The sequence below is a fragment of the Fringilla coelebs genome (genome assembly GCF_963513975.1).
Source record: "Fringilla coelebs genome assembly, chromosome: 34".
In the NCBI taxonomy this organism is placed as follows: domain Eukaryota; kingdom Metazoa; phylum Chordata; class Aves; order Passeriformes; family Fringillidae; genus Fringilla; species Fringilla coelebs.
Window position 1 is genome coordinate 1,173,884 of NC_140060.1, and position 15,101 is coordinate 1,188,984.

Sequence of the window (15,101 nt, forward strand, 5' to 3'; positions counted from 1 at the left end):
CAAAAATGGAGATTTTGGGGTGGAAAGCGGCGATTTGGGGGTAAAAAATGGAGATTTTGGGGCTTTAACGGTTTTTTCTGGCGGCTCGCGGCGTTTTGGCGCCGTTTCGGGGCAGTTCCGGCGGACTCGCGGGTCGGCGTCGCCGCCATTTTTTTTCCGAGAGGAGACGCTCCGGCCCGAAAGCCGCTCTCTATGGCCTTTAGTGACGTCATTTCCGGCGGCGCTCCGTCCTTTCCGGCGTGACTCGTTGGTTCCGGCGAGCGGCGAGCGGGGGTGAAAGTGACTTTGAGAGCTGGGACGTACTGGGAGAACTGGGAGCGACTGGGAGGGACTGGGAGCGACTGGGAGCGCTGGGGGGGCTACTGGGATGGACTGGGAGGGACTGGGAGCGACTGGGAGCGCTGGGGAGGGTACTGGGATGGACTGGGAGGGACTGGGAGCGACTGGGAGCGACTGGGATGGACTGGGGGGGGTGTGAGGGTCGTGAGGGGAGCGGTGGGGGCGGGGCGGGCCGGACTGGGAGGAACTGGGGGGAACTGGGAGGGACTGGGAGGGACTGGGAGGGACTGGGGGGGCTGTGAGGGGTTACTGGGATGAACTGGGAGGGACTGGGAGGGGTCTGAGGGGTTTTAGGGGTTACTGGGATGGACTGGGATGAACTGGGAGGGGTCTGGGGGGTTACTGGGATGCGACTGGGAGGAACTGGGATGAACTGGGATCAAACTGGGATGGACTGGAATGGACTGGGAGCACTGGGAGGGGTCTGAGGGGTTACTGGGATGGACTGGGATGGGAGTGAGGGGGTTACTGGTTTGAACTGGGAGGGACTGGGATGAACTGGGAGCACTGGGATGAACTGGGAGGGGTCTGGGGGGTTACTGGGATGGGACTGGGAGCAACTGGGATGAACTGGGAGCACTGGGATGGACTGGAATGGACTGGGAACACTGGGAGGGGTCTGAGGGCTTACTGGGATGGACTGGGATGGGAGTGAGGGGTTTACTGGTTTGAACTGGGAGGGACTGGGATGAACTGGGAGCACTGGGAGGGGTCTGGGGGTTACTGGTTTGAACTGGGAGGGACTGGGATGAACTGGGAGGCGACTGGGAGGGGTCTGGGGGGTTACTGGGATGAACTGGGAGCCCTGGTTGGGATACTGGTTTGAACTGGGATGGACTGGGATGGAACTGGGAGGGAACTGGGAGCAACTGGGAGAGGTCTGGGGGGGTTACTGGTTTGAACTGGGATGAACTGGTTTATACTGGGAGCACTGGGAGGGGTCTGAAGGGGTTACTGGGATGGACTGGTTTGAACTGGGATGAACTGGTTTGAACTGGGATGAACTGGTTTATACTGGGAGCACCGGGAGGGCAGGAATGGATCCGCTGCTCATTTGCATAATTAACGAGCTCCGCCCCTCCCGCCTCTGCTTCATCCCCTCATTGGGCAGGGTGGGGCGGGGCTCATTAATAATTAATGAGCTCATTAATCAGCTCGTTAGGTCGCTAATTAATTCCACGCCGCTCAGGCTGGGATTTAAATAATTAACCGCTAATTTGCATAATTAATGCTCATTAAGCCTTGGCCACTCCCATTTCTGTTCCAGTCCCTTCCTGTCCTTGCAGGGCGGGGTTAATTAACAGCTTAATCAGCTAATTAATAGGCTAGGAGACTAATTAATTAGCCAGATGCTAATGAGTGCTTCTACTTGTTAATCAGGTTCTAATTTGCATAATTAATGAGCTTTTAATTTCTCCTTGTGTCGATTTCCTTCCTCTTTTATTTCCTTATTTGGCGTTGCTGGGTGGGGCTTATTAGTGATTAATTACTAATAAATCAATTAGTTAATTACCAGGTTAGGTTAGTAGTTAACTAATTAGGTTGTAGCCAGTGTATTGGCTAATTAATCAGCTGCTAATTTGCATACTTAATGATTTTTTAATCAGTTATTTTGATCTCCACATTATTCCATTATTTATCGTTGTAGGGAGAAATTAATTAACAATTAATGAACTAATTAACAGGCTGGGCTGGTAATTAATTAACTAACAGCTAAACAGCCAGCTGACTAATTAATTAGCTGCTAATTAGCATCACTGATGACTTTTCAATCTTTTTGCTGTTTTTATTTCTTTTATTTATCATCACAGGGAGGAATTAATTAACAATTAAGGAATTTATTAATTAAGCAGGTGGATAATTAAGTAAGCAGGTGCTAATTAGCTATGTAGGTGGTTAATTAGCTTCTAATTATATTTATCAATTATTTATTTGGTTTTCAGTAGCAAGAGGGCTTAATTAATAATTAATTACCTAATTAAGTGGTTAGATTGAGTTAATTAGTTTATAAATACTAATAATAAATAGGCAATAAATAGTGATACTTATTAGGTAGTGGCAATTAGTAAAATAGGTCTTAAAGGATGTAATAACTAATTAATTAGTCATTAATTAATTTAATTAACAGCACAAAAGAGGTTCCAAAATTCGAATTTTTTCCTGTTTTTTCAGCAATTAGCGCCCCTTACCCCCAATTAACCCCCTCAGGCTGCTAATTAACATCTCTAGGGGGATGATTAACGAGCGGGGGTGTTAATTAGTGTCGTTAATTAGGCTAATTAGCCATGGCAGAGGACATCAAGCTGAAGCTTTGCCGCTACAAGACGGCGCCGTTCGACAGCCGCTTCCCCAACCAGAACCAGACCCGCAACTGCTGGCAGAACTACCTGGGTAGGGCCCAAAAAACCCCAAAAAACCCCAAATTCACCCCAAAATCCTCCTGGGCAACCCCAAAATTACAAAATCCCCCCAAAAAAACCCAAAAAAATGCCCCAAAAATGCCCCAAAAATGCCCAAATTTGGGGTTTTTATCTTGATTTAGCGACCTGAAACAGAGCAGGAACTGCTGGCAGAACTGCCTGGGTAGGGCCCCAAAAACCCCAAATTCACCCCAAATTCAACCCAAAATCCTCCTGGGGAACCCAAAAAACCCAAAATCCCCCAAAAAAACCCCAAAAAAATGCCCCAAAAATGCCCAAATTTGGGGTTTTTATCTCGATTCCCCAACCAGAACCAGACCCGCAACTGCTGGCAGAACTACCTGGGTAGGGCCCAAAAAACCCCAAATTCAACCCAAAAAAACCCAAATTCACCCCAAAATAACCAAATTCCTGAAATTCCACCCAAAAAAACCCAAAAAATTGCCCCAGAAATGCCCAAATTTGGGGTTTTTATCTCGATTCCCCGACCAGAACCAGACCCGCAACTGCTGGCAGAACTACCTGGGTAGGGCCCAAAAAACCCCAAAAAACCCCAAATTCACCCCAAAATCCTCCTGGGCAACCCCAAAATTACAAAATTCCTGAAATTCCACCCAAAAAAACCCCAAAAATTGCCCCAAAAATGCCCAAATTTGGGGTTTTTATCTCAATTTCTCAACCAGAACCAGACCCGCAACTGCTGGCAGAACTACCTGGGTAGGGCCCAAAAAACCCCAAAATCCCCCAAATTCACCCCAAAATCCTCCTGGGGAACCCCAAAATAACCAAAATCCCCCAAATTCACCCCAAAAAACCCCAAAAAAATGGCCCAGAAATGCCCAAATTTGGGGTTTTTATCTCGATTCCCCAACCAGAACCAGAGCAGGAACTGCTGGCAGAACTGCCTGGGTAGGGCTGAAAAAACCCCAAAAAACCCCAAATTCACCTCAAATTCACCCCAAAATCCACCTGGGGAACCCCAAAAACCCCAAAATGCCCCAAATTCACCCCCAAAAATGGCCCAGAAATGCCCCAAAAATGCCCAAATTTGGGGTTTTTATCTCGATTCCCCAACCAGAACCAGACCCGCAACTGCTGGCAGAACTACCTGGGTAGGGCCCAAAAAACCCCAAAAACCCCAAATTCAACCCAAAAAACCCCAAATTCACCCCAAAATTACAAAATTCCTGAAATTCACCCCAAAAAACCCCAAAAAAATGCCCCAAAAATGCCCAAATTTGGGGTTTTTGTCTCGATTCCCCGACCAGAACCAGAGCAGGAACTGTTGGCAGAACTACCTGGGTAGGGCCCAAAAAACCCCAAATTCACCCCAAAAAACCCCAAATTCACCCCAAAATACCAAAATTCCTGAAATTCACCCCAAAAAAACCCAAAAAAATGCCCCAGAAATGCCCAAATTTGGGGTTTTTATCTCGATTCCCCAACCAGAACCAGAGCAGGAACTGCTGGCAGAACTGCCTGGGTAGGGCCCAAAAAACCCCAAATTCAACCCAAAAAACCCCAAATTCACCCCAAAATCCTCCTGGGGAACCCCAAAATAACAAAATTCCTGAAATTCACCCCAAAAAACCCCAAAAAAATGCCCCAGAAATGCCCAAATTTGGGGTTTTTATCTCAATTCCCCAACCAGAACCAGACCCGCAACTGCTGGCAGAACTGCCTGGGTAGGACCCAAAAAACCCCAAAATCCCCCAAATTCACCCCAAAATCCTCCTGGGCAACCCCAAAATTACAAAATCCCCCCAAAAAAACCCAAAAAATGCCCCAGAAATGCCCAAATTTGGGGTTTTTTGTCTCGATTTCCCAACCACAACCAGACCCGCAACTGCTGGCAGAACTGCCTGGGTAGGGCCCAAAAAACCCCCAAAAAAATCCAAATTCACCCCAAAATCCTCCTGGGGAACCCCAAAATACCAAAATCCCCCAAATTCACCCCAAAAAATGCCCCCAAAATGCCCAAATTTGGGGTTTTTATCTCGATTCCCCAACCAGAACCAGAGCAGGAACTGCTGGCAGAACTGCCTGGGTAGGGCCCAAAAAACCCCAAATTCAACCCAAAAAACCCCAAATTCACCCCAAAAATCCCCAAATTCACCCCAAAATCCTCCTGGGGAACCCCAAAATTACAAAATCCCCCCAAAAAAACAAAAAAATTGCCCCAAAAATGCCCCAAAAATGCCCAAATTTGGGGTTTTTTGTGTCAATTTCCCAACCGGAACCAGAGCAGGAACTGCTGGCAGAACTACCTGGGTAGGGCTTTAAAAACACCCAAAAAACCCCAAATTCACCCCAAAATCCTCCTGGGGAACCCAAAAAACCCAAAATCCCCCAAAAAAACCCCAAAAAAATGCCCCAAAAATGCCCAAATTTGGGGTTTTTATCTCGATTCCCCAACCAGAACCAGACCCGCAACTGCTGGCAGAACTACCTGGGTAGGGCCCAAAAAACCCCAAATTCAACCCAAAAAACCCCAAATTCACCCCAAAATAACCAAATTCCTGAAATTCCACCCAAAAAAACCCCAAAAAAATGCCCCAAAAATGCCCAAATTTGGGGTTTTTATCTCGATTCCCCGACCAGAACCAGAGCAGGAACTGCTGGCAGAACTGCCTGGGTAGGGCCCAAAATCCCCCAAATTCAACCCAAAAAACCCCAAATTCACCCCAAAATCCTCCTGGGGAACCCCAAAATAACAAAATTCCTGAAATTCACCCAAAAAAAACCCAAAAAATTGCCCCAAAAATGCCCAAATTTGGGGTTTTTATCTCAATTCCCCGACCAGAACCAGACCCGCAACTGCTGGCAGAACTACCTGGGTAGGGCCCAAAAAACCCCAAAAAACCCCAAATTCACCCCAAAATCCTCTTGGGGAATCCCAAAATAACCAAATTCCTGAAATTCACCCCAAAAAACCCCAAAAAATTGCCCCAGAAATGCCCAAATTTGGGGTTTTTATCTCGATTCCTAAACCAGAACCAGACCCGCAACTGCTGGCAGAACTGCCTGGGTAGGGCCCAAAAAACCCCAAAAAACCCCAAAAAACCCCAAATTCACCCCAAAATAACAAAATTCCTGAAATTCCACCCAAAAAAACCCCAAAAAATGCCCCAAAAATGCCCAAATTTGGGGTTTTTATCTCGATTCCCCGACCAGAACCAGAGCAGGAACTGCTGGCAGAACTGCCTGGGTAGGGCCCAAAAAACCCCAAATTCAACCCAAAAAACCCCAAATTCACCCCAAAATAACAAAATTCCTGAAATTCCACCAAAAAAAAACCCCAAAAATTGCTCCAAAAATGCCCAAATTTGGGGTTTTTATCTCAATTCCCCAACCAGAACCAGACCCGCAACTGCTGGCAGAACTGCCTGGGTAGGGCTTTAAAAACACCCAAAAAACCCCAAATTCAACCCAAAAAACCCCAAATTCACCCCAAAATAACAAAATTCCTGAAATTCACCCCAAAAAAACCCCAAAAAATGCCCCAGAAATGCCCAAATTTGGGGTTTTTATCTCAATTTCTCAACCAGAACCAGAGCAGGAACTGCTGGCAGAACTACCTGGGTAGGGCCCAAAAAACCCCAAATTCAACCCAAAAAACCCCAAATTCACCCCAAAATCCTCCTGGGGAACCCCAAAATTACAAAATCCCCCAAATTCACCCCAAAAAATGCCCCAAAAATGGCCCAAAAATGCCCAAATTTGGGGTTTTTATCTCGATTCCCCAACCAGAACCAGAGCAGGAACTGCTGGCAGAACTGCCTGGGTAGGCCCAAAAAACCCCAAATTCAACCCAAAAAACCCCAAATTCACCCCAAAATAACAAAATTCCTGAAATTCACCCCAAAAAAAACCCAAAAAATGCCCCAGAAATGCCCAAATTTGGGGTTTTTATCTCAATTTCTCAACCAGAACCAGAGCAGGAACTGCTGGCAGAACTGCCTGGGTAGGGCCCAAAAAACCCCAAATTCACCCCAAAAAACCCCAAATTCACCCCAAAATCCTCCTGGGGAACCCCAAAATAACCAAAATCCCCCCAAAAAACCCCAAAAAAATGCCCCAAAAATGCCCAAATTTGGGTTTTTATCTCGATTCCCCAACCAGAAGCAGACCCGCAACTGCTGGCAGAACTGCCTGGGTAGGACCCAAAAAACCCCAAAAAACCCCAAATTCACCCCAAAAAACCCCAAATTCACCCCAAAATCCTCCTGGGAAACCCCAAAATTACAAATTCACCCCAAAAATGCCCCAAAAAATGGCCCAGAAATGGCCCAAAAATGCCCAAATTTGGGGTTTTTGTCTCGATTCCCCAACCAGAACCAGAGCAGGAACTGCTGGCAGAACTACCTGGGTAGGGCCCAAAAAACCCCAAAAAACCCCAAATTCAACCCAAAATGCCCCAAATTCACCTCAAAATCCTCCTGGGAAACCCCAAAATTACAAAATCCCCCAAAAAAACCCCAAAAAATGCCCCAAAAATGCCCAAATTTGGGGTTTTTATCTCGATTCCCCAACCAGAACCAGAGCAGGAACTGCTGGCAGAACTGCCTGGGTAGGGCTCAAAAAAACCCCAAAAAACCCCAAAAAGCCCCAAATTCACCCCAAAATAACCAAATTCCTGAAATTCACCCCAAAAAAACCCCCAAAAAATGGCCCAAAAATGCCCAAATTTGGGGTTTTTATCTCGATTCCCCAACCAGAACCAGAGCAGGAACTGCTGGCAGAACTGCCTGGGTAGGGCCCAAAAAACCCCAAATTCAACCCAAAAAACCCCAAATTCACCCCAAAATCCTCCTGGGGAACCCCAAAATTAAAAAATTCCTGAAATTCCACCCAAAAAAACCCAAAAAATTGCCCCAAAAATGCCCAAATTTGGGGTTTTTATCTCGATTCCTCAGCCAGAACCAGAGCAGGAACTGCTGGCAGAACTGCCTGGGTAGGGCCCAAAAAACCCCAAATTCAACCCAAAAAACCCCAAATTCACCCCAAAATAACCAAATCCCCCAAATTCACCCCAAAAAATGTCCCAAAAATGCCCAAATTTGGAGTTTTTATCTCAGAACCAGAGCAGGAACTGCTGGCAGAACTGCCTGGGTAGGGCTTTAAAAACACCCAAAAAACCCCAAAAAAACCCAAATTCACCCCAAAATCCTCCTGGTCAACCCCAAAATAACCAAATCCCCCAAATTCAGCCCAAAATCCCCCAAATCCACTCCAAAATCCCCCAAATTCACCCCAAAATCCCCCAAATTCACCCCAAAATCCCCCAAATTCACCCCAAAATCCTCCTGGGGAACCCCAAAATTACAAAAATCTAAAAATTCCCGTTAAAAAAACCCAAAAAATGTCCCAGAAATGCCCAAAAAATGCCAAATTTGGGGTTTTTCTTCCCTGCTCCGGCCACTCCGTGTCCCCAATGTCACCTTAGTGTCCCCAATGTCCCTAATCCCCCAATGTCCCCAATGTCACCTTGGTGTCCCCAATGCCCAAATGTCCCCAATGTCACCGTAGTGTCCCCAGTGTCCCAATGTCCCCAGTGTCCCATTGCTGTCCCCAATGTCCCCATTGTCCCATTGCTGTCCCCAATGTCCCCTCACTGTCCCCAATGTCCCCAGTGTCCCCAGTGTCCCAATGTCCCCAATGTCCCCAATGTCCCCTGACTGTCCCCAATGCCCCAATGTCCCTATTGTCCCATTGCTGTCCCCAATGTCACCTCAGTGTCCCCACTGTCCCCATTGTCCCCAATGTCCCCTGACTGTCCCCTCACTGTCCCCTCTGTCCCCAGACTTCCAGCGGTGCCAGCGCACCATGGACGCCCGCGGGGCCGATGCCACCATTGTCACCTCAGTGTCCCCAATGTCCCCTGACTGTCCCCAATGTCCCCTCATTGTCCCCAGACTTCCAGCGGTGCCAGCGCACCATGGACGCCCGCGGGGCTGATGCCACCATTGTCACCTCAGTGTCCCCAATGTCCCCAATGTCCCCAATGTCCCCTCAGTATCCTCAATGTCCCCAATGTCCCAATGCCCCCAATGTCCCCAATGTCCCCAATGTCCCCTGACTGTCCCCAATGTCCCCTCTGTCCCCGGACTTCCAGCGGTGCCAGCGCGCCATGGACGCCCGCGGGGCTGATGCCACCATTGTCACCTCAGTGTCCCCAATCCCCCCAATGTCCCCAATGTCCCCAATGTCCCCAATGTCCCCAGTGTCCCCTGACTGTCCCCAATGTCCCCTCTGTCCCCAGACTTCCAGCGGTGCCAGCGCGCCATGGACGCCCGCGGCGCCGATGCCACCAGTGTCACCTCGGTGTCCCCAATGTCCCCAATGTCCCCAGTGTCCCCTCACTGTCCCCTCACTGTCCCCAGACTTCCAGCGGTGCCAGCGCGCCATGGACGCCCGCGGGGCCGATGCCACCATTGTCACCTCACTGTCCCCAATCCCCCCAATCCCCCCAATGTCCCCAATGTCCCCAATGTCCCCAATGTCCCCAATGTCCCCTCTGTCCCCAGACTTCCAGCGGTGCCAGCGCGCCATGGACGCCCGCGGGGCCGATGCCACCCCGTGCCAGTGGTACTTCCGCGTCTACAAGTCCCTGTGCCCCACCTCCTGGGTGAGTACTGTCCCTAAGTGTCACCAAATGTCACCAAATGTCACCAAATGTCACCAATCCCCTCAACATCCCCAATCTCTCCAACCCCCCAATGTCCCAAATGTCCCCATTGCTGTCCCCACTGTTCCCTTTGCTGTCCCCAATGTCCCCTTTGCTGTCCCCAATGTCCCTACTGTCCCCTTTGCTGTCCCCAATGTCCCCAAATGTCCCCATTGCTGTCCCTACTGTCCCCTTTGCTGTCCCCAATGTCCCCAGTGTCCCTTGTCTGTCCCCAATGTCCCCAACCCCCCCAATGTCCCCAATGTCCCCAATGTCCCCAACCCCCCAGTGTCCTCAATGTCCCCAATGTCCCAACCCCCCAGTGTCCCCTGTCTGTCCCCAATGTCCCCAATGTCCCCAGTGTCCCCATTGCTGTCCCCACTGTCCCCAGTGTCCCCAACGTCCCCAAACCCCCAAGGGTCCCCAGTGTCCCTTGTCTGTCCCCAGTGTCCCCAATGTCCCCAGTGTCCTCAATGTCCCCGTTGCTGTCCCCATTGCTGTCCCCAGTGTCCCCAGTGTCCCCATGGCTGTCCCCAGTATCCCCAATGTCCCCAACCCCCCCAATATCCCCAGTGTCCCCAACCCCCCCAATGTCCCCAATGTCCCCAATGTCCCAATGTCCCCAATGTCCCCAGTGTCCCAATGTCCCCAGTGTCCCAATGTCCCCAGTGTCCCCAGTGTCCCAATGTCCCCAACCCCCCAGTGTCCCAATGTCCCCAGTGTCCCCAGTGTCCCAATGTCCCCAGTGTCCCAATGTCCCCAGTGTCCCCAGTGTCCCCAATGTCCCCAGTGTCCCAATGTCCCCAGTGTCCCCAGTGTCCCCAGTGTCCCCAGTGTCCCAATGTCCCCAGTGTCCCAATGTCCCCAGTGTCCCCAGTGTCCCCAATGTCCCCAGTGTCCCCAATGTCCCCAGTGTCCCCAGTGTCCCAATGTCCCCAACCCCCCAGTGTCCCAATGTCCCCAGTGTCCCAATGTCCCCAGTGTCCCCAGTGTCCCCAATGTCCCCAGTGTCCCAATGTCCCCAGTGTCCCCAGTGTCCCAATGTCCCCAGTGTCCCAATGTCCCCAGTGTCCCCAGTGTCCCAATGTCCCCAGTGACCCAATGTCCCCAGTGTCCCCAGTGTCCCCAATGTCCCCAATGTCCCCAGTGTCCCCAATGTCCCCAGTGTCTCCAAATGTCCCCAATGTCCCCGTTGCTGACCCCAGTGTCCCCAATGTCCCCAGTGTCCCAATGTCCCCAATGTCCTCATGGCTGTCCCCAATGTCCCCAATGTCCCCAATGTCCCCCAATGTCCCCAATGTCCCCAATGTCCCCAACCCCCCCAATGTCCCCAATGTCCCCAATGTCCCTGATGTCCCCAACCCCCCCAGTGTCCCCAATGTCCCCACTGTCCCCAGTGTCCCCAATGTCCCCAAATGTCCCCAACCCCCCAGTGTCCTCTCTGTCCCCAACCCCCCAATGTCCCCAGTGTCCCCAATGTCCCCAATGTCCCCAATGTCTCCAACCCCCCAATGTCCCCAGTGTCCCCAATGTCCCCAATGTCCCCAGTGTCCCCAACCCCCCAATGTCCCCAATGTCCCCAATGTCCCCAATGTCCTCAATGTCCCCAACCCCCCCAAATGTCCCCAATGTCCCCAATGTCCCCAATGTCCCCAATGTCCCCAATGTCCCCAACCCCCCCAATGTCCCCAACCCCCCCAATGTCCCCAATGTCCCCAACCCCCCCAGTGTCCCCAATGTCCCCAACCCCCCCAATGTCCCCAATGTCCCCAATGTCCCCAGTGTCCCCAGTGTCCCCAATGTCCCCAACTCCCCAATGTCCCCAATGTCCCCAATGTCCCCAATGTCCCCAGTGCCCCCAATGTCCCCAATGTCCCCAACCCCCCCACTGTCCCCACTGTCCCCAATGTCCCCAATGTCCCCAATGTCCCCAATGTCCCCAACCCCCCCAATGTCCCCAACATCCCCAACATCCCCAATGTCCCCAATGTCCCCAATGTCCCCAATGTCCCCACTGTCCCCAGTGTCCCCAACATCCCCAACATCCCCAATGTCCCCAATGTCCCCAATGTCCCCAATGTCCCCAATGTCCCCAATGTCCCCAATGTCCCCTTGCTGTCCCCAGGTGACGGCGTGGGACGAGGCCCGTGAGGAGGGCACCTTCCCCGGCAAGATCTGAGCGTGCCAGCGCGGGGACACGGCAGGGGACACCTGGGGACACCTGGGGACACCTGGGGACACCTGGGGACACCCCCGGGGGGAGGGGACACCGCGGGGGGAGGGGCAGGGGACACGGCTGTCACCCCCCGAGGGGACGCGCGGCACCACCGCCAATAAAGGGTTAAAAACTGGGCCTGGCCTCGGCTTGGGGACACCTGGGGACACCTGGGGGGGTTGGGGACATTTGGGGACATTTGGGGGGGTTTGGGGACAGCTGGGGACAATTTGGGGACCATTTGGGGGTATTTGGGGACATTTGGGGGGTTTAGGGACGGTTTGGGGACAATTTGGGGACAATTTGGGAGTGTTTGGGGACAATTTGGGGGCAGTTGGGGACATTTGGGGACAGTTGGGGACATTTGGAAGGGTTTGGGGACATTTGGGGACAATTTGGGGACAATTTGGGGATATTTGGGGGTTGGGGACAGTTGGGGACATTTGGGGGGGTTGGGGACATTTGGGGACATTGGGGGGTTGGGGACACTTGGGGACAATTTGGGGACAACTTGGGGATGTGTGGGGACAATTTGGGGACATTTAGGGGGGTTTGGGGACATTTGGGGACATTTGGGGACATTTGGGGGTTTGGGGACATTTGGGGACATTTGGGCAGTTTGGGGACATTTGGGGACATTTGGGCAGTTTAGGGACATTTGGGGACATTTAGGGGTTGGGGACATTTGGGGTTTGGGGACATTTGGGGTTTGGGGACATTTGGGGGGTTGGGGACATTTGGGGTTTGGGGACATTTGGGGACATTTCTGGGGTTTGGGGACATTTGGGGGTTTGGGGACATTTGGGGACATTTGGGGTTTGGGGACATTTGGGGGGGTTTGGGGACATTTCGGGTTTGGGGACATTTGGGGGGGTTTGGGGACATTTGGGGACATTTGGGGGGGTTGGGGACATTTGGGGTTTGGGGACATTTGGGGGGTTTGGGGTTTGGGGACATTTGGGGACATTTGGGGGGTTGGGGACGTTTGGGGACATTTGAGGGGGTTAGGGACATTTGGGGACATCTGGGGACATTTGGGGGGTTGGGGACATTTGGGGGGGTTTGGGGACATTTCGGGTTTGGGGACATTTGGGGGGGTTTGGGGACATTTGGGGACATTTGGGGGGGTTGGGGACATTTGGGGTTTGGGGACATTTGGGGGGGTTGGGGACATTTGGGGTTTGGGGACATTTGGGGGGGTTGGGGACATTTGGGGTTTGGGGACATTTGGGGGGGTTGGGGACATTTGGGGTTTGGGGACATTTGGGGACATTTGGGAGGGTTTGGGGACATTTGGGGTTTGGGGACATTTGGGGACATTTGGGGAGGTTTGGGGACAGTTGGGGACAGTTGGGGACATTTGGGAGGGTTTGGGGACACTTGGGGACAATTTGGGGACATTGGGGGGGAGTTTGGGGACAATTTGGGGCCATTTGGGGACAATTTGGGGGGTTGGGGACACTTGGGGACAATTTGGGGCAGTTGGGGACACGGTGGGACATTGGGGACATCTGGGGACATTTGGGGGGGTTGGGGACAGTTGGGGGGGTTGGGGACATCTGGGGACATTTGGGGGATTGGGGACATTTGGGGACAATTTGGGGGGTAGGGGACATTTGGGGGGTTGGGGACATTTGGGGGGTTGGGGACATTTGGGGACATTTGGGGGGGTTGGGGACATTTGGGGTTTGGGGACATTTGGGGGGGTTGGGGACATTTGGGGACATTTGGGGTTTGGGGACAATTTGGGGGGGTTTGGGGACAGCAGAATTCGCCACAATTGGGACCCTCTAGGGTGATTTGGGACCCCCCCAGTGTCACCTGGGTCCCTCGAGTGTCACCTGGCACCCCCCAAATGTGACCTGGGCCACCCTAAAGCCACTTTAGAGCCCCCAAATGTCACCTGAGACCCCCCAAATGTCACCTGGGACCCCCCAGTGTCACCTGGGACCCCCCCAGTGTCACCTGGGACCCCCCAATGTCACCTCAGACACCCTCCAGTGTCACTTGGGACCCCCTAAAGTCACCTGGGACCCCCCAATGTCACCTGAGACCCCCCAAATGTCACCTGAGACTCCTCAGTGTCACCTGAGACCCCCCCAAATGTCACCTGGGACCCCCCCAATGTCACCTGGCACCCCCCAAATGTCACCTGGCACCCCCAAAATCCCCTGGGTAGACCTGGTGTCCCTCCCACACCTGGGACCCCTCCCAGTCCCTCCCAGTCCTTCCCAGTTCCCTCCCAATCCCTCCCAGTCCCTCCCAGTCCATCCCAGTCCATCCCAGTTCCCTCCCAGTCCCTCCCAGTCCATCCCAGTTCCATCCCAGTCCATCCCAGTCCCTCCCAGTCCATCCCAGTTCCCTCCCAGTCCCTCCCAGTCCCTCCCAGTCCATCCCAGTTCCCTCCCAGTCCATCCCAGTCCATCCCAGTTCCCTCCCAGTCCCTCCCAGTCCATCCCAGTCCCCCCCAGTCCATCCCAGTTCCCTCCCAGTCCCTCCCAGTCCATCCCAGTTCCCTCCCAGTCCCTCCCAGTCCATCCCAGTCCCTCCCAGTCCATCCCAGTTCCCTCCCAGTCCCTCCCAGTCCATCCCAGTTCCATCCTAGTCCATCCGAGTTCCCTCCCAGTGGGGCCTCCCAGTGACACCAGTGACCTCCAGGTGACATCAGTGGCTTTATTGTCCCCACCCCCCCTCCCAGTGCTCCCAGTGCTCCTCCCAGTGCTCCCAGTGGGGCTCCCAGTGCTCCCAGTGCTCCCAGTGCTCCCAGTGGCCCTCCCAGTGCTCCCAGTGGGGCTCCCAGTCCATCCCAGTGCTCCCAGTGGGGCTCCCAGTGCTCCCAGTGGGGCTCCCAGTGGGGCTCCCAGTGCTCCCAGTGGAGCTCCCAGTGCTCCCAGTGGGGCTCCCAGTGCTCCCAGTGGAGCTCCCAGTGCTCCCAGTGGGGCTCCCAGTGGAGCTCCCAGTGCTCCCAGTCCATCCCAGTACTCCCAGTGGGGCTCCCAGTGCTCCCAGTGCTCCCAGTGGGGCTCCCAGTGGAGCTCCCAGTGCTCCCAGTCCATCCCAGTGCTCCCAGTGGGGCTCCCAGTGCTCCCAGTGCTCCCAGTGGGGCTCCCAGTGGAGCTCCCAGTGCTCCCAGTCCATCCCAGTGCTCCCAGTGCTCCCAGTGGCCCCCCCATGGCTCCTCCCAGTGCTCCCAGTGGGGCTCCCAGTGGGACTCCCAGTGCTCCCAGTGCTCCCAGTGGGACTCCCAGTGCTCCCAGTGCTCCCAGTGGGGCTCCCAGTGCTCCCAGTGCTCCCAGTGGGGCTCCCAGTGCTCCCAGTGCTCCCAGTGGGGCTCCCAGTGCTCCCAGTGCTCCCAGTCCCCCCCCCAGCTCACGGCCCCAGGATGGCCCCGGGGAGCACCGGCGCTCCCAGTGCTCCCAGTGGCCCCCCCACGGCTCCTCCCAGTGCTCCCAGTGGGGCT

The 15,101-nt window shown here is 53.3% G+C and overlaps 1 protein-coding gene across 2 annotated transcripts; it reads left to right on the forward strand.

Annotated features, from left to right (window-relative positions):
• Positions 1 to 203: 203 nt before the first annotated feature.
• Positions 204 to 11,777, forward strand: COX6B1 (cytochrome c oxidase subunit 6B1). 2 transcript variants are annotated; one of them, XM_084224181.1, is made up of 4 exons: positions 204 to 294; positions 2,613 to 2,730; positions 9,287 to 9,387; positions 11,552 to 11,777. In XM_084224181.1, the coding sequence occupies exons 2-4, from the start codon at positions 2,625 to 2,627 to the stop codon at positions 11,603 to 11,605; spliced, it is 261 nt and encodes an 86-aa protein (XP_084080307.1). In that variant the 5' UTR covers positions 204 to 294; positions 2,613 to 2,624; the 3' UTR covers positions 11,606 to 11,777. The 2 variants fall into 2 exon arrangements, with proteins under 2 accessions (XP_084080307.1, XP_084080308.1); XM_084224182.1 differs by having other exon boundaries at positions 231 to 294; positions 2,622 to 2,730.
• Positions 11,778 to 15,101: the final 3,324 nt, after the last annotated feature.